The sequence below is a fragment of the Zalophus californianus genome, chromosome 4 (assembly GCF_009762305.2).
Source record: "Zalophus californianus isolate mZalCal1 chromosome 4, mZalCal1.pri.v2, whole genome shotgun sequence".
In the NCBI taxonomy this organism is placed as follows: domain Eukaryota; kingdom Metazoa; phylum Chordata; class Mammalia; order Carnivora; family Otariidae; genus Zalophus; species Zalophus californianus.
The window spans coordinates 154215988-154241758 of record NC_045598.1 but is presented as its reverse complement, the minus strand read 5'-3'; the positions used below and the strand labels follow the sequence as shown (position 1 = coordinate 154241758).

Genomic DNA, 25771 nt, shown 5'->3' with positions numbered 1-25771 from the left:
ATGATTCAGTGTGACCCATTCTTATTTTCTTTGCAATCTTCAACTTAACCAAAATTTGTTTTCCAAGCTCACATAGAACAGCTGAATGCTACAGATTTTGTAAGTTTTATTCTACTACTTTATTCTATTCTACTTTATTCTACTCTGCTTCTACTCTGTTCTACTATGTGGAAGGAATTTTTTTTTTTTAGTAATTGAGCTGAATTTTTACTAAGGTCCCAATGAGAAGACATTTCCCCACAGATGTCAGTGATAATTTCCCCATTTTAAAGATTGACATAACACTGAATGAAGTCCAGCTCCTTTTATACCAGATACTTTTAAGTGTTAGTCATTGCAGAGACAATCTTTTCATTTCTTTTGCCATGTGAATAATGAACTTTTAATTTTAAAAACCCCAATGCATAAGAATTTGTTTATTTGAAAGCTAAGTATCTCTTATTTTCTTCCCCACTCTCCCCCTCTTCCCTAACAGTTACTTTTACCAACCTCAGGTTTACAAAGCAATTGATAATCTGTGCCTCTTTCTGCTTTCCCTGGGCCACTTTTGTGCTCAAGAACATCTCCATAAGTAGGTTGATTAAGGAAGGCAGAAAGTAATTGCCAACTGGTGATTTCCCCTGGCAGTTCCAGGCAAAGATTTTGTTGTGCAAGATGCAATTAACTATAATCACAATAATGCTTTTGCCCCTTTGATTCAATTTTCTCATGATACCTTTGTTGTTTACATTTCTTTTGTGGAAAATGAGGGCTAATGCAAATAAGGAGCAACGTCAAGGATACAAAATTTTCCTTTGGTGGAAAGTTCTCGTAAATTTGTGTTTCTGGAAAAAATGCTATTAATTGAAATTTGGGGGATGAGTGCTGAAAAATAAACATTTGATTAATTGGGTTTTGGTGTACCTCATTTTAACCGTGTTTTCTCCAGTAAGTAGTTTGTCATCTTATTCTCAGTATTAGCTTCTTGCTGTATTAATCTGATCCTGTTGCTGCTTGCAGTCCTGGGTAACAAAATCCTGCTCAATATTATCAACAACTTTGGAAATTATATCATACTTTAATTTCTAATCCTATTGATGCTAATGTTATCATCCCTAAATCATTAGGATTAAAATTAATGTGTTACCTAAACTACTACTGCAGATTTAAATTTCAGTAACTTTTTGCTCTGATGTCATATTGCACTGAGTTTTCTTTCGGACAGTAGTTCATGATTAAAATATTACAAATTCCTCAGAAGCATAAAATGCTTATATGATGTAGCACTGCAAGTAGCCTGAAGATTTACTTCTGTCTTCATTTTATCAGCTCCACAAAGTCCAGAAGGATCTACTGTTTGTTTGTTTTTTTAAAAAGAAAGATTAGATTTTATTCACTTTTTTGCAAAGTCTTCAATGACCTGCTCTGGTTGCAAGCACACTGCAGTCTGCCATTTTTAATGAGCCCAGGCCAAAGTCACATCTATGGCTGCTTCTCTTTTGGTTCTCTTTGGCCTGTGAGGTACATGGGGTCATGCTTACGAAATAACATTTAAGTGACTTTTGATGAACTCTTGAGGGACAACTGGCAGGTGAAAGGATACTGTCATATGGAAGAGGTTTATGAAATAGACTGCCATTGACCTAGGACTTACTGAACACAGACAGCCCTACTTGATTGAGCTTTTTCACATTTTGTTCCATAGGAGAGTTTACATCAGTTTATAACACAGTAGAAAATTCAGGGTAATGAAAAGAATGTGAACTTTGGAGGCAGACAGATCTGGGTTTAAGTCCTGACTCCTTAAAGTGGGTAAATTTAATTTTAACTTCACGGAGTCCCAGTTTTTTAGTTTCCAAAATGGGGATAATACACTAGATTGTGGGTTGTTGAGAATATTATATCAGATAATATGTGTAACATGGTTTGTCTGGGACATGTCATGGTAAAAGTTCAATGAACAGTCACTGCTTTGTTTCTAAAACACAACCTTTAAAGAAAATAGGAATACGCGTGTGCAGTGTCTTTCAAGTGTCTACTCCTCCCAGTTTTTGTTTTTGCTTTGTAATTTTGAAAAATCTTTTTTATCAATGATCTGAAATAAGAGGAATATAATAGGTAAAAAATAAAACACTCTGTTTATTAGTGGAAATTATACCCAATTTCGATCTTAAAAAACAGAGTAAACTTATTTATATTTAATTCCTAAAATAATAACTACTTAGGTTTAAAATACTAGTCAATGTATCTTACTTCTCTATTAAATACTCGTGGCTGAGGAGAAATTATTGACCTAACAATTTCCCTGCACTTTGGTTCTGGTAATTATCAAACGTATATTCTTACCTTCTTTTCCATCCCTTGGAAAGATCTGGCCTATGTATGAATCAAGGAAGTAAATCATCTGCAAGCCCAAATAAACTCCTATTTCTTAAACTGGGAGTTCGAGACTCCTTTTAGTAAGGTATCTCGGTATACCAACTTTTACACAGAGAAAAGATTGGAATGACACTTTAAAATCATTTTCAGCGTTCAAAAAACATGGTGAGTGCATCAGAATTTCAATTTCACTCAGCTTTCTTTTGTTAAAGAAGATCAAGCAGAGTTCACAGCTAGCCAGAGGAGAAAGGGAGAAAACATCTAAAAAAGAATCAGGATAGTAGGTGAGGGCTTAGAGAGATTCCCTACCCCCCTATCCTTCCCCCCAGTTCACTGATAAGATGTTCCTAGATGGTCTTTTAGCTTAATCCTTTTGTGCCCAGCCAGGAATACACGAAGGTGTTTCTTAATAGAACTTGAATAAAATTTAAAGAAAAGCATCTTTGGAGGCTCTAGATCTATTTACTTCTACCTATGAAATTGATACTGTTAAAGCTCCAAAGGAGCCTCTTTCAAAAGCCACTGGTGTGCTTGGTTTGGCTGAACTCAGCGGATGGAAGTGTCCACTCCCTGCAGTGAGAGGTCATAGTCAGAACAGTCACCTTTTGACCACCATCTATAAAAAAAGGCAAAGCTACATACAGGCTTACTGAGTTTTCTCATATTTTCTGTATTTTTTTTTATGATCCTTAGTTTAAATGGCTATCTTTTTCTTTCCCCTTTTTTAATGTAGCGACAGAAGCAAATGTGGTCCATAAAACCCTCAAGATGCCTGAAAATTAAATTGTGAAGGAACCCAGATCCTTAAAACACAGTAACGATTGAACATCAGAGCAGCAAAATCAATCAAGGAACCAATTCTAAATTGCTGTGGATGCAAGGTAAGTGCCACCATCTCCTTGTTGATATCCAGGCATTTGGTCTATGCTCTGTACCTTGTATCTCCTAAGATGGAAGGGGAAGGGGAAGTTTCCTGGTTTGAAATCCCAAGCCTGGAGCCCAAGAGAAGAGGAAGAGGAAGTATTAAAGTGGCTGCTGGGATGTGTGATCATCAGTGCCCATTGGCTCTTACTTTTAGAACCAAGTCGTCCACATCTTGCTAAAAGGAAGTACACTATTTATATCTGATGATGCTAACCAGCAGATAATATGTGAAATACCATTTCAATGAATTCCTTTCAACTTATTTTCTATGCTGCTCTGTGGTATTCTTGATCTCCTTTCTATTTGGTTGTTTTCATGTTAAATTCTAATGTGGGTTTCAGATGTTTTACAGGACAACATTCAATTAAAATTCAGTGCAAATAAAACCAGGGTGCTGTACAGTTAAAAAAAAAGCATATATATATATGACTGCTTTAAAAATATATATATATATACAAGGAAGATCAACTTAATCCTAATTTTAAGCCTCTTGTCTATTCTGAGCAAAGTCTGAGTTCTGTAACACTGAAAGTTAATTCAGTGGCTTTAAATAATTCCTCCCATTTCTCATTCATTTTAAGTAAATGCTGATGATTGAGATGGATGCCAAAAGGACCAGGATACTAGTCTTTCTCATGTTCAAAAAGGAAGGTCCATTAAGCTCTTCCTTCAACTGCTAATAATTACAGAAGTCCCCACTTACAGTTGAATAATATTCCATAGTTCCAAGGCATTTCATAAATATCTCATTTGGAGCTAAGATTAAACCATGAAACTACAAAGACCAAGATATTAGTATACCCATTTTAGAGATAAGGAAACTAAGGCATCAAGAAATTTAGTTATTTGCATCAAAGAATCTTGGTATTAGAGCCAAGACTAAAAGTCAAAATTTCTGCTTTCCATTCCAATATCCTTCCCCATATGTTAATTTCCCCTGCTGGCTGGGTCAACTTCTTATTTAACAGTTTCCCCCACAACTCTCCCTGAGTGATACACTAGAGTTCCTCTCACTTATGAGACCTACTAACTTGCTGATTTCTGTCAAAGTAATAATTCCATTTCATATTACTGGCCAGCAAGAAATGTTCCCAGCAGCTAAATTTTCAGATAAATGTTCAAGTTGTGATCATTATGACATTAAAGTCACAGGTTAATTCTAAGCCTTTCCAGAGACATTAGCAAAACCTTTAATTCTAAAGAGACATGTAATTCAATCCTTCCCTTAAAGTCACAATAACTAAATGAAATCAAGATATGATTTATGAGGTGTAAGGAAGGCAGTTTATGATTTTCCAACTGTTGGTTTACTCAGATGTCTCTGGCACATTTTCTGCAGACCTGTTCATGAAAGGGTAAAGAAGCCAATTACTGTAACTGAAAATTTCCAAACTACACAATAGCCATAAATTGCACTAAAATGATGTGAATTTTTTTGGCTAATTACAACCATTATTTTAAACTCAACTTAAAGATGTTAACAATGTTGATAAAAGCAACAATGACAATATTAACATTCCTGGAGCCCTGTGCTACACACTTAGCTAAGAGCTCCATACACATCATTTAATTCTCACATCAGTTCTAGGAGGCTGCTACCAGTGTTCTTCACATATTCTAGATAAGGAGCAGAGGCTGAGAGAGATGAAATAACTTGTCTGAGGTCACACGGCTGTAAAGCGGCAGGGCTGAGATTAGAACTCAGGGATGACTGACTCCAAATCTTGAGCTCTTACTGAACTCTATTCCATGTTTGCCTCTTAACTAGATCTGAAGTCATATATGTAATATTTATAAGACTTTAAAATGTGGAAGGTATCCCATAATATAGATAACATGTTGTGGATATTTCTGTCATACGCAGAAATGTGTGATTCCCTGATCTTTCAGTATAAATTCTAATCAAGTTTAATTTCTGTATTTTAGTATAGCCGATGTTTGAAAAATTACAGTAAGGTAAGGAAGCTGCAGGATGGTTGAAGCAACTGTCTTCAAAGTGGTTAGTTCCTGTCACACGATGAGTAATAAGCTACTGGACTAACTGACTATGTGCTGAGGAAGTACGGGAGTTAGTTAAATTTCTTCAGAATGGTTCAACTCCTTCACAATTGACCAGATGGCACAGTCATTTCTTCAAAAACAAACAAAAAGCCCCAAACAAGAAAAATGACTTTTTAAGTGTGCCCTGGGCTGCATAGTCAAGATATGAGGCAATTTCAAATCTGGACTCCATTACCTTAAACAAAATAAATATCAAATTTTAAATATTTATAAACACAACTAATACAATTATGTTAAAAACAACTACATAAGTCTTTCTTTAAATGAGAACTGCCAATATTACAGCAGCTGCATATAAAGGTGCGGGCAGAAGATTTCATTTCTGTTATAGGTTGCTCCAGGTAAGGACGTGGGAAAGCCCATTGTCACATTATTTTAACATTTCAAAAAGAAACTTGACTCACAGATGTATTATCTACCTGGACTAGATGGAAGATCCTGTTTAGGTTATTAATATTAATAGTCATAAAAGAAATTCAAGTTGATAATTTAGGTTTTAGATAACCTGCCATATTTTTAATTATGGAGGGTAAAACAAACCACCATATATACACTTACAGGTATAGCTGGCATAATTAAGATCACTAAATTATGAGGATTGGGGATTATACTTTTTTTAAGCTTTCAAAATTATAAGCAATTGTCATCACTTTTCACTTCAGTTTTTTTAAAAAAAAAGATGTAGGTATAGGTACAAATACAGATTCCATTTGTCTATTCTGGGTAGCCTCTCATGGAATTTAGGTTTTTAAATAGGTATGGACATAAATGGTATATATAATATACACAGATGTATGTATCAGTCACATGTGCTGAGAAGGCAGATTGACATGAGGGACAATGAATTTCACAGCATTTCTAACTTCTAACTTGATTTTAAAATATCTGAAAGGATATCCCTCAGGACCACAGAGAAAACACAATTACTATCCTTTGAGTATCTGAACATGTTCTTTGCTTAATGGTGTCATGGGCAGAATCAAGTTAATTCTGACAAGTCCCTGGGAGCAGTTTATTCATTACAATATATTAACCAACTGATCTGTGCTCATAGATGTAAAGATATTAAAGTATCACTTTTGGAGGAAATCCTGTATTAAGTTTCTCAGAAAACTACATCTTGGTTAATAGACTACAAAACAGTTTTATTATTTTAAAATTGCAGGACTTCTGCTGCCAGCCAAAACTGTAATAAGCTCACTGCAACCTAACTCTCATGCTGCTTACAATCAAAAAGTTAAAAAAAAATACAAAAAACAAAGGCCTGAGGATTGGAAAAAGTAAACAAGAACAATGCAGATTGGGGAGGGGAGTCAAACTAGCAGATGTGACCTCTACAGTGGTGGGTTTCCCATTTTGTTTTGTTTTCCCTCTTTTCTCTACTTTGAGAGTGAGTCTCAGGTTGTGGTGCACAGTGATGGCAAGAACAGCCAAAAGTCCTTATGTCTGGGAAATAAGGCCCCTGTGGTTTCAAGGGTGAAGAAAACCTGCTGCCTTTTATATTTCTTCTTTTCCCCCTGGTTTTGCCCCAAGGGCGGGCACAGTGAGTGGGGGGCGAGTGGTGGGGGGGGAGGATAAGGAGTGCAATGGTTGGGCCGTGGCCACAGTGACACAGCATTTAAGACTCTAGCCGTTGTTCTAACTGTGCTTCATGAGGTAAGGTAAACAGGTTTGAAATGAATGGAAATACAGACATTCTCAGAAGAGAAATAAAAACTACAGAAAAGAACCAAATAAAATTTTAGAACTGGAATATTCAATAGAAATTATTTAATATGAAGAACAGAGAAGAAGAAAGAACATAGGAAAAAAGAAGAAGAAGGATGGAGTCTCAGGGGGCCTGTGGGATAATTATAAACGGCTTAGTGTTGGTGTCGCCCCCGAAAAAAGAAGAGGAAGATTGGTGCAGAAAAATACTTAAAGAAATAATAGGTAAGATGTTTCTGAATTTAGTTTTAAAAAGCATACAGTTACAGAGTTAAGGAGCTCAGAGAACCTCAAACAGGATAAATTCAAAGAAATCAAGCCCAGACACATTATAATTAACCTTCAGAAAACCAAATATAAAGAAAAAAAAATCTTGAAAGCAGCTAGAGAAAATCAACACATTACATATATGGAAACAATGATTGTGATTACCATGGATTTCTCATCAGAAACCACAAAGGAAAGAAGACAGTGGAACAATATCTATAACGACTCCACTAAAAAAAAAACTATTAGAAGTAATAAATGAAGTCAGTAAAGTTGCAGTATAAAAACCTAATAAAAATATGTGTGTGTCGTTTCTATACACTAATAATCAAAGTGGCAGAAAGAGAAATCAAGGAAACAGACCCATTTACAATTGCATCAAAAAGAATAAAGTACCTATCAATAAATTTAACCAAGGATGTAAAGGATTTGTACACTGCAAACTATTAGACATGGATGAAAGAAGTTAATAATGATGCAAATAAATGGGAAGATATTGTATGTACATAGACTGGAATTAATATTATGAAAATGTCCATACCACCAAAACAATCTACAAATTCAGTGCAATCCCTATCAAAATTCCAATGACATCTTTCACACAACTAGAACAAATAATCCTAAAATTTGTATGGAACTACAAAAGACCATGAATAACCAAAGCAATCCTGAGAAAGAAGAACAAAGCCAGAGGTATCAGGCTCCCTGATTTCAAACTATATTACAAAACTACAGTAATCAAAACAGTAGGGCACTGGCATAAAAACAGACACATAGATCAATGGGATATTAGAAAGCCCAGAAATAAACCCATGCATATATGTTCAACTAATGTTCAACAAAGGAGGCAAGAATATACAATTGGGAAAGGGTGGTCTCTCCAGTAAAGGGTATTGGAAAAAACTAGACAGCTACATGCAAAAAGAATGAAACTAGACCACTATCTTACACCATATATAAAAATCAACTAAAAATGGTTTAAAGACTTAAATATAAGACCTCAAACCATGAAATTCCTAGAAGAAAACACAGACAGCAAGCTCCTTGATATCAGTCTTAGTGATGTCTTTTTAGATCTGACTCCAGAAATAAAGGAAACAAAAGCAAAAATAAACAAAGGACTACATCAAACTAGGAGGCTTCTGCACAGTGAAGGAAATCACTGACAAACTGAAAAGACAACCTACCGAATGGGAGAAGACATTTGCAAATGATATATCCAACAAGGGGTTAATATCTAAAATACATAAAAACTTGTGTAATTTAACAAAAAAGTAAATCTGATTAAGATATGGGCAGAGGATCTGGATAGACATTTTTCCTAAGAAGACATACAGATGGCCAACAGACACATGAAAAGGTGCTCAACATCACTAATCATCAGGGAAATGCAAAGCAAAACCACAATGAGATATTGCCTCACACCTGTGGGAATGGTTATCCCAAAAAGACAAGAAAAAACAAGTGTTGGTGAGGATGTGAAGAAAAGGGAACGCTTGTATACTGTTAGGAGGAATGTAAATTGGTGCAGCCACTATGAAAAACAGCATGAGGGTTCCCCAAAAAGTTAGAGCTACCATGTGTATACACCACACACACACACACACACACACACACACACACACACACACACACACACAACACACACAACACACACACACACACTCACTCTCTCTCTGTCTCTCTTTCTCTCTGGAATACTACTCAGCCATTAAAATGAATGAAATCTTGCTACTTGTGACAACATGGATGGACTTCGAGGGTATTATGCTAAGTGAAATAAGTCAAACAGAGAAGGACAAATACCATATAATTTCACTTAATATGTGGGATCTAAAAAACAAAACAAAATCCAGACTTGTAGATACAGAAAACAGATTGGCAGTTGCCAGAGGGGAGGCCCTAATGGGTGAAGGAAATTAATAAGTACAAACTTCCAGTTATAAAATAAGTCTTGGGGATAAAATATACATCAATATAGTCAACAACATTGTACTAACTTTATAAGCTGATAGATGTTAACTAGACTTACTGTGGTGACCATTTCATAATGTATACAAATGTTGAATCTCTAGGTTGTATACCTGAAACTAATATAATACTGTACCATATAGCTCAATAAATTTTTGCAAAAAGATATAATATGTTACCTCTTTCATTTTTAACTTATGAACTTTTTCCAGACCTTTCTTAGAAAGTTAGCTTCATGAGACCAGATTCAAGAGTCCAACAAATCTTGTTTTGAATTTTAGCTCTGTTTATTGCTAGGTCTGTAATCTTGGACAAGTTATTTAATTTCTACGAACTTTCGTTTCCTTTTTTCTAAAATGGGATTATAGATAACATTTCCCATAGAGTTGTTAAAAGGATTAAATGAGATACAGCATTTGAAGAAGTTAGTACAATGTCTGGCACAGAATGAGTACTCAGTAAGTGCTAGTTGCTTCTTCAATTTTTTTAGCCATTGTATTTTAACTACTTAGTTTCTGATAAATGTCTCCAAATCATGAAATTCATTTTTAAGAAATGAATTTAAGATAATTTATACTGGTAACTCTTTTTGGATAATGTAAATGTCCAAGTAGACACATTTTGTGTAAAGAAAGGCATCCACAAGAATATTATGCAAAGGATGCTCCTGAGAAGATATGTAAGTCTTTTTCCTCCCACATGGGATCCCCTGTTGTGAACTGGCTCATAACCTTCACTCTAAGCTTCATCTACTGAAATTGGGTTCCATGTTGGTCTACATACAAGAATTTTAAAACTTTTTAAAAATATATTTTTAATTTTTTTTAAAGATTTTATTTTTAAGTAATCTCTACACCTAACATGGGGCTTGAACTCCCCACCCTGAGATCAAGAGTCACATGCTTCACCAACTGAAACAGCCAGGCACCCCCAAGCACTTTTTTATTTTTTAAACAAAAAGTACTTTCTTCTTTCAGCCTAAGAACTAATTATAATTCAAATGCACATCTTTGATATGAGCCCTTATAATTTTGCTGAACTTAGTATCAGTATCTCCTAGTGAGGCCAGTGAAGCCGTGCACCTATAAGCAACTACAGGTGAAAGAATTTAAGGAGGGTCCTGGAATTCAGATTTATTTTCCCATTCCTGCACCTAGTTTTGGTCAATGCTAAGCAGACCCCCAAACAGGTATCAGGTATGCAGGCATGGGTTCTTGAATCACATAAAATGTCAACCTCAGCACCATTCTCATTTTCAGTGCTCCTGAAGTACCTCCTGGATTGTAGGCACTCAATAAATGAGAACATGCTTGAGGAAGGGAGACATGCTTGCTGGTAAATGTTTAACAACTGGTGCTCAGAGCAGGAGAGCTGACTGACAGCATTTGCCAATATATGTGGCAGAAATATTCTCACCATGGCCGATTTAAACTACCAGTGGTTTAACAACTGTCTTTCAAAGTTCCTAAAAATTTAATGGGCCCTTGCAAGCCAGTTTGAGCTAGATCCAGCACACCAATGGAGAGAGGGCGAGGAGGCCGTCTAGGAGGTAACCCTCAGTTGCTCTTCCTTAGCAACTGGCTAGCTTTCCTTTTCTGTAGTAGAGGACTTGTACTACGCTTTAGCAAGAGCCAAGGGCTCCTTTGACCCTGCTTCCTTGGGCTGAAATGAATCCTGATCCCCACACCTGCCATCTGCTCTCCAGGAGCCTGCCATGTAAAATGGTTCTCCTTAATGCCAAGAACGAACCAGCTTGACTTCCAGATTGGACAGATTCTCCAAATGCTTCGCTGCTGGCTTCCAGCTGCTAGATGGGACCACCTGATAGCAATAAAATGCCTGATTTATACCTGAGGATAGGTATAAACTGCTAGGATAGGACCCTCTTCCAATACTGAATCTTAGACGGCCCAGCTACCCTTTCCAGTTTCCCAGGTACATCTCTAATTCTACATGACCTCAGGGAAAAGGTCTCTATACCTTGTCTGACCCTGTTTCCACCAGCCCTTGCTGTTTAACAGCCAATACATTTTAAATCTGAACGCTTGATCACTTTCTTACTCTTAAAAGGCAACAAGCTTCAGAAGTTCAATATAATTATTATAATAGAGGATTCTCTCTGGTTATAAGAAAGGTAATGGATGGAGAAACAAGAGCCAGTTGGCCAATTCCACTAATAAAGGTGTTTGCTATACATGTATAAACATCTTTAAACCATCTTACCTTACTAATAAACCTTCCCAAATACAGTTAATATAACACTGTTATAGCAAGTTGATTAGATCAAAAGAATACCAAAACAATAAACTTCATTTTCTAAGGTTTTTTTCCAACCTGAACAGCTGCATTAATATGAAAAGCATACCTATGGGCTGTTAATATGAAAAAAAAGCTTGACTTCCCAATCACTGGAAATTCTTAAGCATTTCTATAGGCCAGAAAGAACCCCTGTTTCATTCAGCTCTTGAACAAAAATTAATATTCAGAGGCACGGTAAAGAACGCCGAGGCTAAGCCTCCATACATTTCAAACATTTACTTAAACATGACTCAGCTGTGGGACGTGAACTTTACACATTTACATATTCCACGGAGAAAAGAAGTCTTGTCTGGTCTGCCAGTGTTTTCTGTTTGAGCGATCTCGATACGTTGGGAGTAAAACTTAGCACGCAGTAGTAGTTACCAGCACGCCAGTAAATCTGAAGGCTCTTACCTGTATATTTGTAATCAGAGGCTACCCCTTTAAGTACAGCATCAAAAATGGATATTTCCACCCGCTGCTTTCTGTGGTGACAACTTAGAAGCAAAGAAGGCTGGGACACAATAAAGTATAAAAAAGGTTCCAGCTGCAAGTCACCAGCTCCTCTTCGTCCAGGCTGCCGAACAATAGTTATACCAAGGGCTTGTCTAGCAGATGACCTTGTGGCGGCATGAAGACTTTCAAGAGAGATGACCCCTAGTCTTTTCCCTGAAGGAAAAGCTACGGTGCTGCTCAAGAGATCTTCCGCTGTTACGGTAGAAATACATGGCTGGCTGGGCTTAGCAACATCTGAATCAACTTCTGGGAGATTTAATGAACTCTTGCCTGTTTTTTCATTATCCTTGTGCTCTTGCGATTTTGATTTGGGTACGGCCGTACAGGAATAGGTCATTAGTGAGATTCTACTTGCAGTAATAAATATGTCAAAGGGAATAAAATTGAGATTTTTTACAATTGACGACTGGCGTGAGGGACGGGCGATGCGATGCTGACTAGTACCGCTATGCTGCTCTATTTGTACTATTCGGATTTTAACACTGTCACTGCCGATTCCACTATCCTGGGCGCCACTGTACCGGGATGAGGTCTCAGCTACGCTTCCATCAAATGTATCCGGTTTTTTCTGTTCTTGCTTGGAGATCTGTAAGGAAAAAAAAGTATTTTAAACTAGCCATGTTCCAAGTGTTATATATAAAGGACGTTATAAGTATGTTAAAAAATGGCTCTCGCACAGCTTGTATCAGAGTGATCATAAAAACAAAGTGACCATTCAAAAAACTATTCATATTAAAATGCCAAGGAAATACTTAAGAAAAAGCATCATATGTGCGTTTCTACTACTGAAGGAGACTTTGGAGTATATTTTGAATCAGACTTCCTTTCTTTGGACTAACAGTAGTATATATTTAAAAATGCCTCTTTAAAAAGAATTATGTTAGTATTTTTCACAGTGATTTTTCAAGTAGTGCAATAAACTCTTTCCAAATCATGATTACTATTGGTTGAAATGAGATTTTCGGCAGAAGCAGTTTCTATTGTTTACCTTTGTCATTACAGAATTAATCTGTAAGTTTTTGCATAGGAAGAGAGAGAGGGAAAAGTCAGCAGTCTTAAGTTATGAGGGACAAAGAAAACTAAACTAAAATTATTTTATTCAAAATGAAGTTTATTTTCCTCTATGATAGGACTTGAAACAAGAGCAAATCTAAGTGATGAAGCAAAACGTAAGTAATTAAAGTCCTCGAAGGTGGATTTTTCCTTTGTGCACTAAAGGCTACTCATTCTCAAAATTTTCCATCAACCGCCCCCTACGTGGAGAACAAAGAACAACTCGGTGGCAGCACAGCACTGAGATCTCTACCTTGCTTCTCTGGTTTCCCTCTCTTAGGTCTTCCTAACCATCAGTTTGTGATATGCTATTTGTGGATATGCTAGACGTTTCATTTGCTCTTTCCTCCAACTAACACAGATTCATTAAAGAAACCATGGCCGATCTGAGAAAAAACAAAATCCTCCGTACTACCACCTTATCACCAAACATAACCAATGGTAATATTTTAGTGCACTTCCTTTCAGTATTTCTTCTCCACCTGTGCAAAGGTGCTGCCCTCCAAGCCCTGTTTGGTTATGATCATACCACAGAGCCAAACTGTACCCCAATTTGGCATATGCTAATATACTCTTCACAGTTGTTCTAAAAAGCTGCATGATACTTCATCAGTGTTAGGAACATCTGTTCAACCATTTTCATATAATTGGGTATTCCAGGTTTTAATTTTTGACAACAAATCTCTATGATAAACATCTAACAATATTTCTTTAGAACAGGCTTCTAGAAGTGGAATTACTAGGTAAATGGTATAAGAAAATTTAAGGTTACCAATATTGTTAACACCATTCCAAAAAAGGCTACATTAATTTGTATTAGCACCATCAATGGAAAAATATTCCCCTGGATACTGCTTGTCATTTCTTAGGCTTTTCTTTAATTTGATCAATAAATATAGTATCATTTTTCCACATGGGACAAATTATTAATGAGTCACTTATGAAAATGTTAAAGGGCTGTTAACTAATTCAAGACAGTGATGCAACAGAAAATACCCCTTGCCTATTGATTTTAAAGTGGTTGAAGGAGATACATATTGTTAATAGAAGTCCAACATGAACTATGTGAAGCAAAAACAATATAGCCCTATTCTTTGAAGACACTACGTCCTTTTCAATCATTCTTTCCGTATGGTGCTATTTCCCTGCCTGGAGTGCCCCTCCTGAGCTTGCTGTTGCTGGCAAACATAGAGTTAGCCATCAAGACTCAGAACAAATGAGACTTGTCTGAGAATCGTTCTCTCATTCTCTTCTGGCTTGGCGATCCTAGCACTTTACACATACTTCAGTTTTCTCCTACAATGTTCGGTAGTGGCATTATTAGATAGTGTTAAAACATTTATAGGCTTTAGGGGCAGATGGATGTGGGGTCAAAGTCCATTACTTTCTGACTGTATGATTTTAGACAAGTTACAAACCTCTCTAAGGCTGTATAGCCTCATCTGTAAAATAGGGATTTAAATTTGATTCAAGAGTATGAGGATTCATGAGCTAACTTGTCTAAAGAGGTCAGCACAGTGCCTGGTATATAGTAAGTACCCAGTAATGGGCAGCTGCCACAGACCTGTCTCTTTTACCAGGTGAAGGACTGCCGGAGGGACTGGGCCACATCATTTGACTTCTGTATATCACTAAGGAGTACTGGAGAGCCTGGCATGTGGAAGAGAGGATCCATAAATGTTTGATGATATGTTAGTTTCTGATAGAATATTAAATAAAAGAATTGTTCTGCAGACTAGAAACACATGATTGTTAGTATATAAATATGTGTGGACACAGACCTCCTCATATGCTGTACTCTTTAAGGTCTTTCTGGATATATTCATGGGCTCTTTCCTGATCTGTACTCTCCACCTTGTGGGCTGACCATACAACTGCCTGCTTATCTCACAGTCTCTGCTGGGTCCTCAGCTTCACACTGGGGACATTAATACTCAACCCACAAAGCTGCTTCAGCATTAAACAAGTTACTGTGTTGAACATCCAACACACAGCGGCATGCAATAAAGGGAAAGTCAAGAAAAAGAAGTCACCTTCTTTGTGAAGACTTCCTCAACCCTTCCAGATGGTGCTAGTCTTTCCAGCTTTTACACTCTCATAACAAACCACTATTTTTTATCACAGTACTTTTCACACTGTGTTCTGTCTTTGTAAGCAACCGAAAAAAAAATACCACTGAGTATGTTTGTTATTTGCTAAACGTTGTTAGCACATACCTACATTTTCTATACTCAGTGTTAACAGCCCTTTGAAGGGGGTAGTGTTAGCCCCATTTCACAGGTGAGGAAACTTAACAGGTCCAAGGTCAGTCAGACCCTGGGCTATGGGTAAGAGGGAACCATTAGTATTCTCAGCACACGCCTGTAACACAGCAGAGCTCAATAATTGTGTGCCGACTGAATAAACAAGTGAACACATTTAACTTAAAAATTCAGTAAAATAAAAAGGCAAGTATCAAAATAATTTAATTTTAAAGCATTTTGTTATCCCTATTATACCTCCAAATCCATCACCAACTGAGAGTTCTCAAATAATACGTGAAAAAAACTAGCTTAGGACTTACTGCCCATGTTTTGAGGCCTTACAAACTAAGTATCTGTATACAACATAATAAAGAAATAATAAAGAATTCCTTTAGGTTGAGTTCTGTGGCAAACTCAAATCCAGAACTCAACCATTTTTATTCTATCAGGAAAGGTGACCACAGTTAACTCCGTGGGACTACTTTCTATGCACAGAGCATTACATTTTCTTTTCCTGACTTACAGATTTGTATTCAAAATCTGGTCTCTCCTTCCTTAAAGTAAATTAAGCGTTCCCTAATGGTGTTAACATGACAAAACAAACCACCTGTAGGTAGGCATGTAGTGCCCAGCCCTGTTATGTGTTGAGATTGCCACAATTAGCTCTAGTGAATGTCGAATAGACTGATCTTGAGATATAAATAACCAGCAAGGGCAGGATGGCAGCTATCAGCTTGGGTCACGCAGGTTATTGAACAGAAGTCAGATGGTAACTAATTCTAGTCACTACCGAGCAGAAAGGAATTTGAACCAATGACCCAGAGATGAAAGACTCCCTCATTGGGGAAAAAAAAAAAAAAAAAGGTACAATTTTCTCAGTACTAGGAAACTAAATTCTTAAAACTGGGTTAAAAGCCAAGATTTCCTCCATTTTTCTGAGTTTCCACACTATTTGTAGCACTGAAATAAATAAGCTGATGATTTTTGAGACATACTTGAAAATCCATTGGTTTGTCACCAGTTCACTGCAGATTTATCTCTTATACTACAGAGTATCTGGCCTGCTCTTGAGAAAAGTTTTATAATTAATTATGTGTGCTAGGCCCTAAACTTGGGCATCAATTTACTATTCCTTTGTGGAAAAAGAAAAGTTCACCATGTAGTAACTCCGAAAATAACTTTTGCTTTATTATCGTCTGAGGGGACTAATAATTTAAGTTGTCAAAAAAGAGCAGTATCTGCTTGCTGTTAGTGAGCGCAGCAGAAACATGGGTCTCTGGGCAGCGCTGTTACATCAGCTCTCCCACTCTTTACCTAACTTGTTTAAAATGAACAATAAAAGTTTTCTTTAATTAGCTACTGGTGTGCATTAACATGATCATGATTAAACCATAAAAACCAACTGTACATTACTCTGGTCCCCTCTTCCATATGTTTTGAATTATTTTGTTTGAAAATGTACTTTGCGTCCCTTTTAAAAGTTCGACCTTCTGCTTTCAGAGAATTAAATGCATATTACTGCAGTGAAGAAGATAATGTTTCAGACCTCCAGGCATATATTAAACACACTGGCAGCACTTGAGACAAAATGCTTTACTTATTAGATACTTCCTATTCTAAACAGTGTCATCAAAGGCTAAAAACAAAATCCATATAAAAGCTGCACAATGCTTCCACACAGAACCCGTGCCAAAATCCCTGTACTTTCCAGCTAATGAGGAAAGGATGTGTACTCTTAACATATGAATGTAAGATTTTCCAAGCATTCACTTTAGGAAACTGAGCTATTGATTCCATATGGGTTATGTTAAATGAAACTGTATTGGTAAAATAACCTTTAAGATATCTGGCATGATAACTATAATTAAACAATATTTAAAAGACTAAAACAAAAGGGAATTTGGTTCCACAATGGCTAATTAAAATAAAATGAAAAAACACAGCATGCCATCTATCAAGATAAATTGTTATTGTTTAAGAACTATTTAAATACTGTTAAAATATACTTTTAGATAAAATCTGAAAGAGCTGGAAAAATATTTGTGGCTTAAAAATGGATAGTTTGGCGAAGAAAAAAGTATAGGACTCTGAAATTGTATGCGGAGATAACAGCTTTAAAGCCTTGAGCACAACCAGATGGTACTTAAATCGGAGGAATTCTACAGTTTCACTATCAATGGGTTTCAATATGAGAAGATTTTTCAATAGCTAGGAAAACATGTCAAGTTGATAGTTTACTTCTTCGATCATTTCAGCGCATTTTCCCATCCTCGCAGCTCTCCATGGCACAGATACTAGCCACCACGGGGAAGGTGCTGAAAGCTGTCCTAGTAGTTGGGGAGCTGTAGCTAATTCCTCCTTTTCGTGTACGGAGATAGGTAAGTTTACTAGCTCACCCTGGAGTCTGGCAAGAGCCCACAGTCTCTCAGGAGCAGTGGCTAAAACCATACTTAAGTATGTGACAATACCAAAGAATGCATTAAAATAATTTCAAATGACATTAATTAGATGTTCTTCAGGGGCATTGTGGAACAGAGAAAGATAAGCCTGACTGAAACTTCTGGTTTGGCCATATCGACATTTTTAGGAGCACATTTAAAAAGTCAGCCTCATTAATAAAAATGTTGCAAATAAATGGATATTTAAGTTTTTTAAAGAAAACTCTGTCAGAAGCAAGCTCTTGAGAATGAACAAGGTGTAAAACAAATATAATTTTTGCTTTGATGGATGACAAAAAGGGCAATTCAGCATCTATTCCAATGTTTTAATTCACATTACTTCTTTTAATTTCTTTGTCATTTTAAGGAAACCTTAACTATACACGAACATAGATATAGCTACATATTTCCCCACCTTCCTATCATAATTATGGTTCTATAACAGCAATACTGAAGTAGTATTTCCACCATGCAACAGTCCTGCTTTAACCTTCATCACAGTATCTTTTGCCAATCACGAGATCATTACTCACATCTTATAAATTATGAAAAAATCAAGTGTGAAACCACAAAATCAAAGTGACAAACATATCTGTATATCACTGTGACATCTATTCTAATTTTACTGTCCTTGCTAAAATGTAATAATGTTTTCAAAGAAGATCTTAAAAATCAAATACAATAAAAAATTGGTTAAAAAATCAGTTATAGTATTCTAATGGCTTCATATACTGGAGTTACAAAGGAAGAGTTTTTACAAACTTGAAAAAATTATGTGCCTCATTGTCTAAACATTTGCAAACATACTCTTCTACCTGTATCTTTTAGCAGTTTGGTTTTGGGGAGGGGTGGGGTGGTGCTGTTCAGAGAGGTTCCTTGTATATCCCTTTAACACAGAGACAGCCTATTCTGGAAGCTTCACATAAGTAGCAAATTGTTGTAACAATCAGCAAGACAATTCAACTTGATGAATTAATTTAATCAAGTAAACAACTAAATATATCCTTAAGTCTCAAATTTTCAGTGACGTCAGCATCGCACTTGATAAATGTGTTATTTTATACATGAATTACCGTCGCAGCTCAGTGATGTGCTAGGTAAAATTTATCTAAGCACATTAAATTAATTAAAAAATTAGAACAAATTCCCTTCTATATGAAACATCTCAAGTGTCACCAATCCATGTTATTTTTTTACTTAAAAACCGAACTTGAACAAGCACTGTGTGCACTTGGGTACTACAGATACAGAGTGCTTAGAAAATCAGGGCTTTTTATATTTTATTTCCGTAAGCCAAATGTTCTCCCAGATCCCACATAATATAATTGTTCCCAGTTGGATGGCAAAAAAAGTTTTCACAATACTGCAGTAATTATGCAAAAGAGCAGAACTAATGATACCCATCACTGCTTAACAAATAGAATGGTAAAGAGTACTATAGTTTCAAGTTATCCCTTTCATGAAGTTACTTTTCCGGCTCTTTGAAGTAACAGTGTGAGGCCACTACTGCTTGCTAAGTATCAGTTCAAATATTCACATTTCGAGACCAGTGCTAAATGCAATAAAAGAGGCATGGAGATAGTTCAGGCAAGGTTGTGTTTTACTGTAGCCCATGTTTGGTCTATTGTTCTAATTAAAGTTGTAAATTACAAAAAGGGACCAGTTCTAGTGCTAAACGGACTATAATACCCTGATCATTATCAGTGTTTCAATATGATAAGCCAAACAAATAAAGTATATACACCAACCTACCCACACAAGTTCAAATCCTACTTACTGAGATTTTATCTGCAGTGCTGACCTTTAAACTTTTGTGTCTGTCTGTCCTTTTATACATATATGATTTCCTAGCATAAGCTCATTTTCAGGAGCCTCTAAATTCATGGAAAAAAATTAGTTCCAGGTGAAACTTTGCATAGAAGGTCTTAACTCAGAAACAGTTTTCATTCTCTCTCCCTCTTTTTCTCTATGTCTGTCACATATAAAATTGGAATAGGTTGGTCATTTTTGTTCAAGGAGACTAGGTCTAATTGATTTATACTAACTTCTGAATTTCAGTTTGACTTGTTTGCTTTTTGTAATGAATTCGGTTTTTAAAAAATAAAACTTGACACATTCTGGGAAGTTGGATCTTAATCAAAACAGATGCCTGTACATCAGAAACAACCTGCTTTGAAATGGCCACGATGTTAATTCTTTTAAAAGTGGCTACTGTGTGTACAAGGTAACTACTCTTCATACTGATGATATCCAAGGTTCATTCCACTGATGTCAATGTGGAAACCATTTTGTTTCATGGCTGCTTAAAGATTTTCAATAGGATTAAATCAGCTGCAAGTCCTTATTATATCAGGGTTTACAATTGTGTCTGAGTTGGAGTCTGTTTCTCATAGAATTTTACTCAGAGACTGACTTAGATTGGCTCCTTAGAGCTAGTCTGATTTTACTAGAAACAACTGTATCACATCAGCCACTCTCATAAACTTGCCTTAAGATTGAATCAGCCCTGACCCTGAAGCAGATGAAAGTTTACCGAGCCTATGCATTCTCTGTTAAGAGTCACAGAAAATTTGGCATTTAGTTTCTGCAGCAGGGCAGAAGTAGAATATGCTTGTTAACCACTCTAGTGGGCCTCTGCCTTGCAACTATGAACCTGATTTTCTGATAAGAAAACTATACTTGAACTTGGAGAACTTTCTATTGATAAAAATACATACAAATTCTTATTTGATTATTTTATCCTTCAAATCACATATACCCCCTTACAGAAACTATGTAGGGTTTATGGAAATGAAGCAAGAGCATGCTCTTAAAACGAATTTTCCCCTAGTTTTCTGTACAAGTTAAAAATAATGAAAATGGCTTAAGTATATCCATAATTAACTTTATCCAGTAGCTGGTTTTCGCTGCCAAACAGAACATAGTTATTTAACAAAAATACTGAGCTGATTTTCATTATATATTTTATTTACTAAATCCAAACAAACCTGGTTTGGTTAACTGTAGATTCTCCTCAAAGTAAATCTGATTCTCGGTATTCTCTACTATGTAGCTGATTTTATTGAAGTCCATCAAAACATAGAATAGAGGGTCATTTACAAACTTTTATTGGCTACCCTTTAACTTCATGATAGCAGATCAAATCCAAACTGAACTAAAGCTACATGAGTCTCTCTGTGTTCTCATGTTGTCAATACCTTAATGATGCATGCAATGGACTTGAAATGCAAAATGGTCAAGATGTTAGAGAAAAACGTTTGCTTATGCCCTGCAGCCAATTCTTCTTTTCCATTAGAAGAATTGTGTTCTGTGCTGATACTCCATAAAAATTATCATGAGGCCAAAATGCCCTTCCCCACAAACTGCTTTGATCATAGCCTCTCCCTTTAATCCTTATAAACCTGAACTATTCTCTAAATCAGGTAAATATTCCTAACAATAGTTGAGGTCAGCTAGCCCTACACCATCAGTTAATTTTCATATGCTGATATGTTCCAATTCTTGCTGTTCTGAGAAAACAACTTTTTGTATAACAGTGAAGGTAATCCAACATATATCTTAAGGATATTCCTGATCATGTGGAATTGCTTGAATAAACGTTCAGAAGTTAAAAAGAAAATGTAGATTAACTCCTCCCAAATATCAAGCATCATCTCTACAAACATTAAAGCAGTAGGTAAGTCTGGAAACTCCTGAGAAAACTTTCTCAGAAAGGTTTTAAATAAATTTTTAATAAACTTTAACCATAGTTGTTATATGATTACTAGATGACCTTATCAGAATGTCTCTTATTAATACTAAATTTCAGATCATATTCATAAGTTTATCCAATTAGCATCATTAAAGAGGAGTGTTCTTAGTATTTAAAGTTTATATGTCTCTAAACTACTTAAAGAATAAAGATTTTTTTTAATGATAGTTTTAAGGCAACGTTATTCAGTCAAGTATGGTTAATGTCTGGACTTTAGCTATAATAATTCTATCGGGATTAAATACTTCCTGAGCTTCTTGAAGATAGAGCTAATGTCAAAATTATTAAGCAAAATGTGTAAAAAAATATTTCACATTATTCATTCACTCAACAAATTCTTATTGAGCATATACTATGTTCCAGGCACTGCTAGGGATATAGCCAGAAACAAAGTCCTTGCCTTCATGGAGTTTACCCCCTAGTGGGGAAATCAGATCATAAAATTTTATGTAAAACACACACACACACACACACACACACACACACACACACACACACACACACACACACACACACACACCTGTATTTGCTGATGGACTGGACTGGACTGTTGGAATATTATGAAAGAAAGACAGGAGACAAAAATGATTGGAATTTTTTGCCTGAGCGATTTTAAGAATGGAGAAAGAAGATTTTCCAGGTTATGCAAGCAGCTTCCCAACCTATCTGTTATGCCAATGCTTTAATAAAATCTGACTTTCAAACTTTGCCTATTTTCCCAAGAATCATAAATGACCATAGTGATCTTCACATAGGGAGATGATGACACTCACCACCATACCCAACATCCCAAAGGACTCTCTAGTTTACGATGTCTTCCTAGTTCTTCTAGAAAACCGAACCCCCAATCAGCCAAGAACCATTCAAGGGAGGGCTATAATTAGAGATGGTTTTCTGGGGTTGGGCCTAGACCTCATTCTGCACAAATACTTGGAGGACAGAAGAGTGGGCCAGGACATGGAGTCATGCCACATCCCCGGAAAATCCAAAATGAGATGCAGAATATTTCTTGGTAGGATTTTGGCCCTAGAACAGCTGAGACTAATGGAATATTAGTGAGCTGAGTAAGAGGAAAGGGAGAAGAGAGGGCTGAGCTCTTATAAGACCTAACTATTTCTAATTGTCTTTGAGCATTTCTGCTTAGATGTCCCATTATGAATATCATGCACCTAAAAGATCACCATAGGTCCAAGTTGAAAATGGCAGTGGCAGGTAGGTACTGGGTTTCTGGGCTGCTAGGGTGGTCCAGGGCACAGCTGGGGTGTTCTAAGTCAAGAGTGATGCCCATGGCAGGGAGGGCTCAGCTCACATGTGGAAGACCCTCACCTACTTCTTAGCACTCCCCGGTGTATGACTGAGCATGCTGAACGTCTTTCTCAATTGGCATCACAGAAAGGACGAGATTCCCGAGTTCATCTCCCACCCCCATCTCCACATCAGGTCCAAGCCCTTTCTCTGGAGAGATGGTAATCATACTCTATATCATAACTCTCACATGAATCCATGTCTGACTGGTTATGAAGATGAATAAAGAGAACGTGGAACACAACTCAGTGTGGACCACAGCACTGGTCTGGACCAGGACTCTGTACATGGACCAGAAAAGTATATGGGACCGTAAGCTCACCTTCCTTACTTATATCAAATATTGATCAGTATACTGATCTTCCATCCCTTTGCTCATGGCAGGAGATGGCTTCAATAAATAACTTACAGTGGTCAAAAAATAAAAATAAATAAAAAACTAAAAAGATAAAAGATCACCATAACATTCTAAAATATCTTTTCCCAAAAATATCACCTTTATAACTTAACTTCTTATTTGTTCCCTCCCAAAAGGCTCAAATACTAAATATATCTTCCTGGTCCCTACCAAGTACTGCTGGTCATTCCTTCACATCATTAGTTACTCTTGCTGTTTCCTTTGTATTTTTTATTCTCACTGGCCCTTCCTGCTCTCCAATGGCTAAATACAAAAGTTCCTTATTAGTTTCTTTCACTGGTCTTTCCCTTTCCTAACCTATCCCATATAGCACTGCCAGATTACTCTTCTCAAAATATTTAAAATATTTACTTACAAACAGTTGTCTCACTAGAGTGTAAGGTCCATGAAAACAGAGGACTTTTTGCATATTTATTTTTCTACTTTATCACTGGCACCCAGAACCCAGAACAGTGCTTGGTACACAGAAGGCACCCTGTAAATATTTAATGAATGAATTAAGAAAAAACTGAAATGAATTTTGCAAGGTGCTAATTTAGGTCCCTGGGTGACACAAAGTAGTCCCTGAGTAGACACAAAGATCAGTTAAACTTGAAGCCTACCTTCTAGGTCAGAAATACTTTACTAAAGATGCTTTTAGAACACATCTGCTCCAAGACTGAAAGAAACCAGGATTTGGACTTGTTGAAATGGCAGTAAAGACAATGAGGCTGAAGGAACCACATAAATGAAGAGACAAAAGACAGGAAAGAGCATGGGTAAATATATGGCAAAGGAAATGCCCCATGTGGCTCAAATAAAAGAGGTATTAATGGGAATAGTGGAGGATGAGGCTGCAAAGGCAGGATAAAGCAAGATTCTAGGTGGCAGGTTAATAAAACGGAATTTTTAGTTTTTTTGCCAGTCTTCTTTAAAGCAGAGCCTTTCGACCACCAGAATCAAAATAATCTAGAGCACTTGTTAAAAATAGAGATTCTCAGGCCCCATGCCAAAAGTATCTTACCTGAAGGTGACACCTGGTGACCTACACTTATAACAAACTCTCAGTAATTTTTCTGCACACTAATATTTGAGAAACATTGCTATATACAACGGAATGTTAAAAGAACTTTCTGAGCAAATAAATGACAAACGGTGCTTGAGAAAAATTAATGTGATCAAAATGTGCAGTGGGAATAGGGACTGGGGGGCAGAGAGGATGCAGGTAGCACCACCATTTAGAAAGTAATTGGCCATATGCACCCCAACGTTCATAGCAGCAATGTCTGCAACAGTCAAACTGCGGAAAGAGCCGAGATGCCCTTCAACAGACGAATGGATAAGGAAGATGTGGTCCATATATACAATGGAATATTACTCAGCCATCAGAAAGGATGAATACCCAACTTTTGCATCAACATGGATGGGACTGGAGGGGATTATGCTAAGTGAAATAAGTCAAGCAGAGAAAGTCAATTATCATATGGTTTCACTTATTTGTGGAACATAAAGAACAGTATGGAGGACATTAGGGGAAGGAAGGGAAAAATGAAGGGGGGTGATCAGAGGGGGAGACGAACCATGAGAGACTATGGACTCTGAGAAACAAACTGAGGGTTCTACAGGGGAGGGGGTGGGGGGATGGGTCAGCCTGGTGATGGGTATTAAAGAGGGCACGTACTGCGTGGAGCACTGGGTGTTATAGGCAAACAATGAATGGGGGATCACTACATCAGAAACTAATGATGTACTGTATGGTGACTAACATAATAAAATAAAATAAAAAAAAAGTTCATACATTTTTCACCTGAAGGTAATGTAACATTATGTGTCAACTCTATTTCAATTAAAAAAAAAGTTCATTAAAAAAAAGTAATTGGCCAGATGACCAACATGGGGATGTGAAATTAAATAATATATGGTGTAGTGGGCATTTCCTCTATGACACCTTCCCTTTATAAGCCCACAATAACTCCTCTCTCCTAAAATCCTGTAGGGCATACCATCTTTATCATTTATCTGGTACTTAGCATATGCTACCTTCCATTGCTATTTTCTTTTAAGTCTTTTGTTCTCTTAACTAGATTGTAGGATTCTTGGGTCCAGAAACACGCTACATCCATTTTTGTAGATCCTGTGCACAAAGCATGTATACGAATGAGGTGAGATAAGTATACTGGACGACAGCGATGATGGTCATTAAGTTGGCAATACTGATAACCTAACTAGTTGATTCCCTGATATTCTCTAAAGCAATACCAATGCACCGATAACACTTATTTCATGCTTAGAATGTGCCAGGTATTTTTCCATGTGCACTTAGAATATGTTAGGCACTATTCTGTATCAACTCATTTAATCCTCAGAACTTGGTAAAGTGGGTACTACTATTATCCCCATTTTACGATAAAGAAACTGAGGCCCAGATAAGTAACTTGCTCAAATCACACAAAAATCACACAAATGTTTATTAAATGGTGTA

The 25771-nt window shown here is 36.6% G+C and overlaps 1 protein-coding gene and 1 pseudogene across 3 annotated transcripts in view; one reads left to right on the top strand and one right to left on the bottom strand.

Annotated features, from left to right (window-relative positions):
• Positions 1 to 25771, bottom strand: part of VPS13B (vacuolar protein sorting 13 homolog B) — a 752513-nt gene that overhangs the window by 190926 nt on the left and 535816 nt on the right. For all 3 annotated transcript variants that reach the window (XM_027594446.2, XM_027594522.2, XM_027594354.2), the window contains exon 34: positions 12001 to 12688. In XM_027594446.2, the coding sequence (XP_027450247.2) occupies positions 12001 to 12688 (688 nt within the window). The remainder of the gene's footprint in view (positions 1 to 12000; positions 12689 to 25771) is intronic.
• LOC113922672 lies at positions 22787 to 23118 on the top strand (annotated as a pseudogene).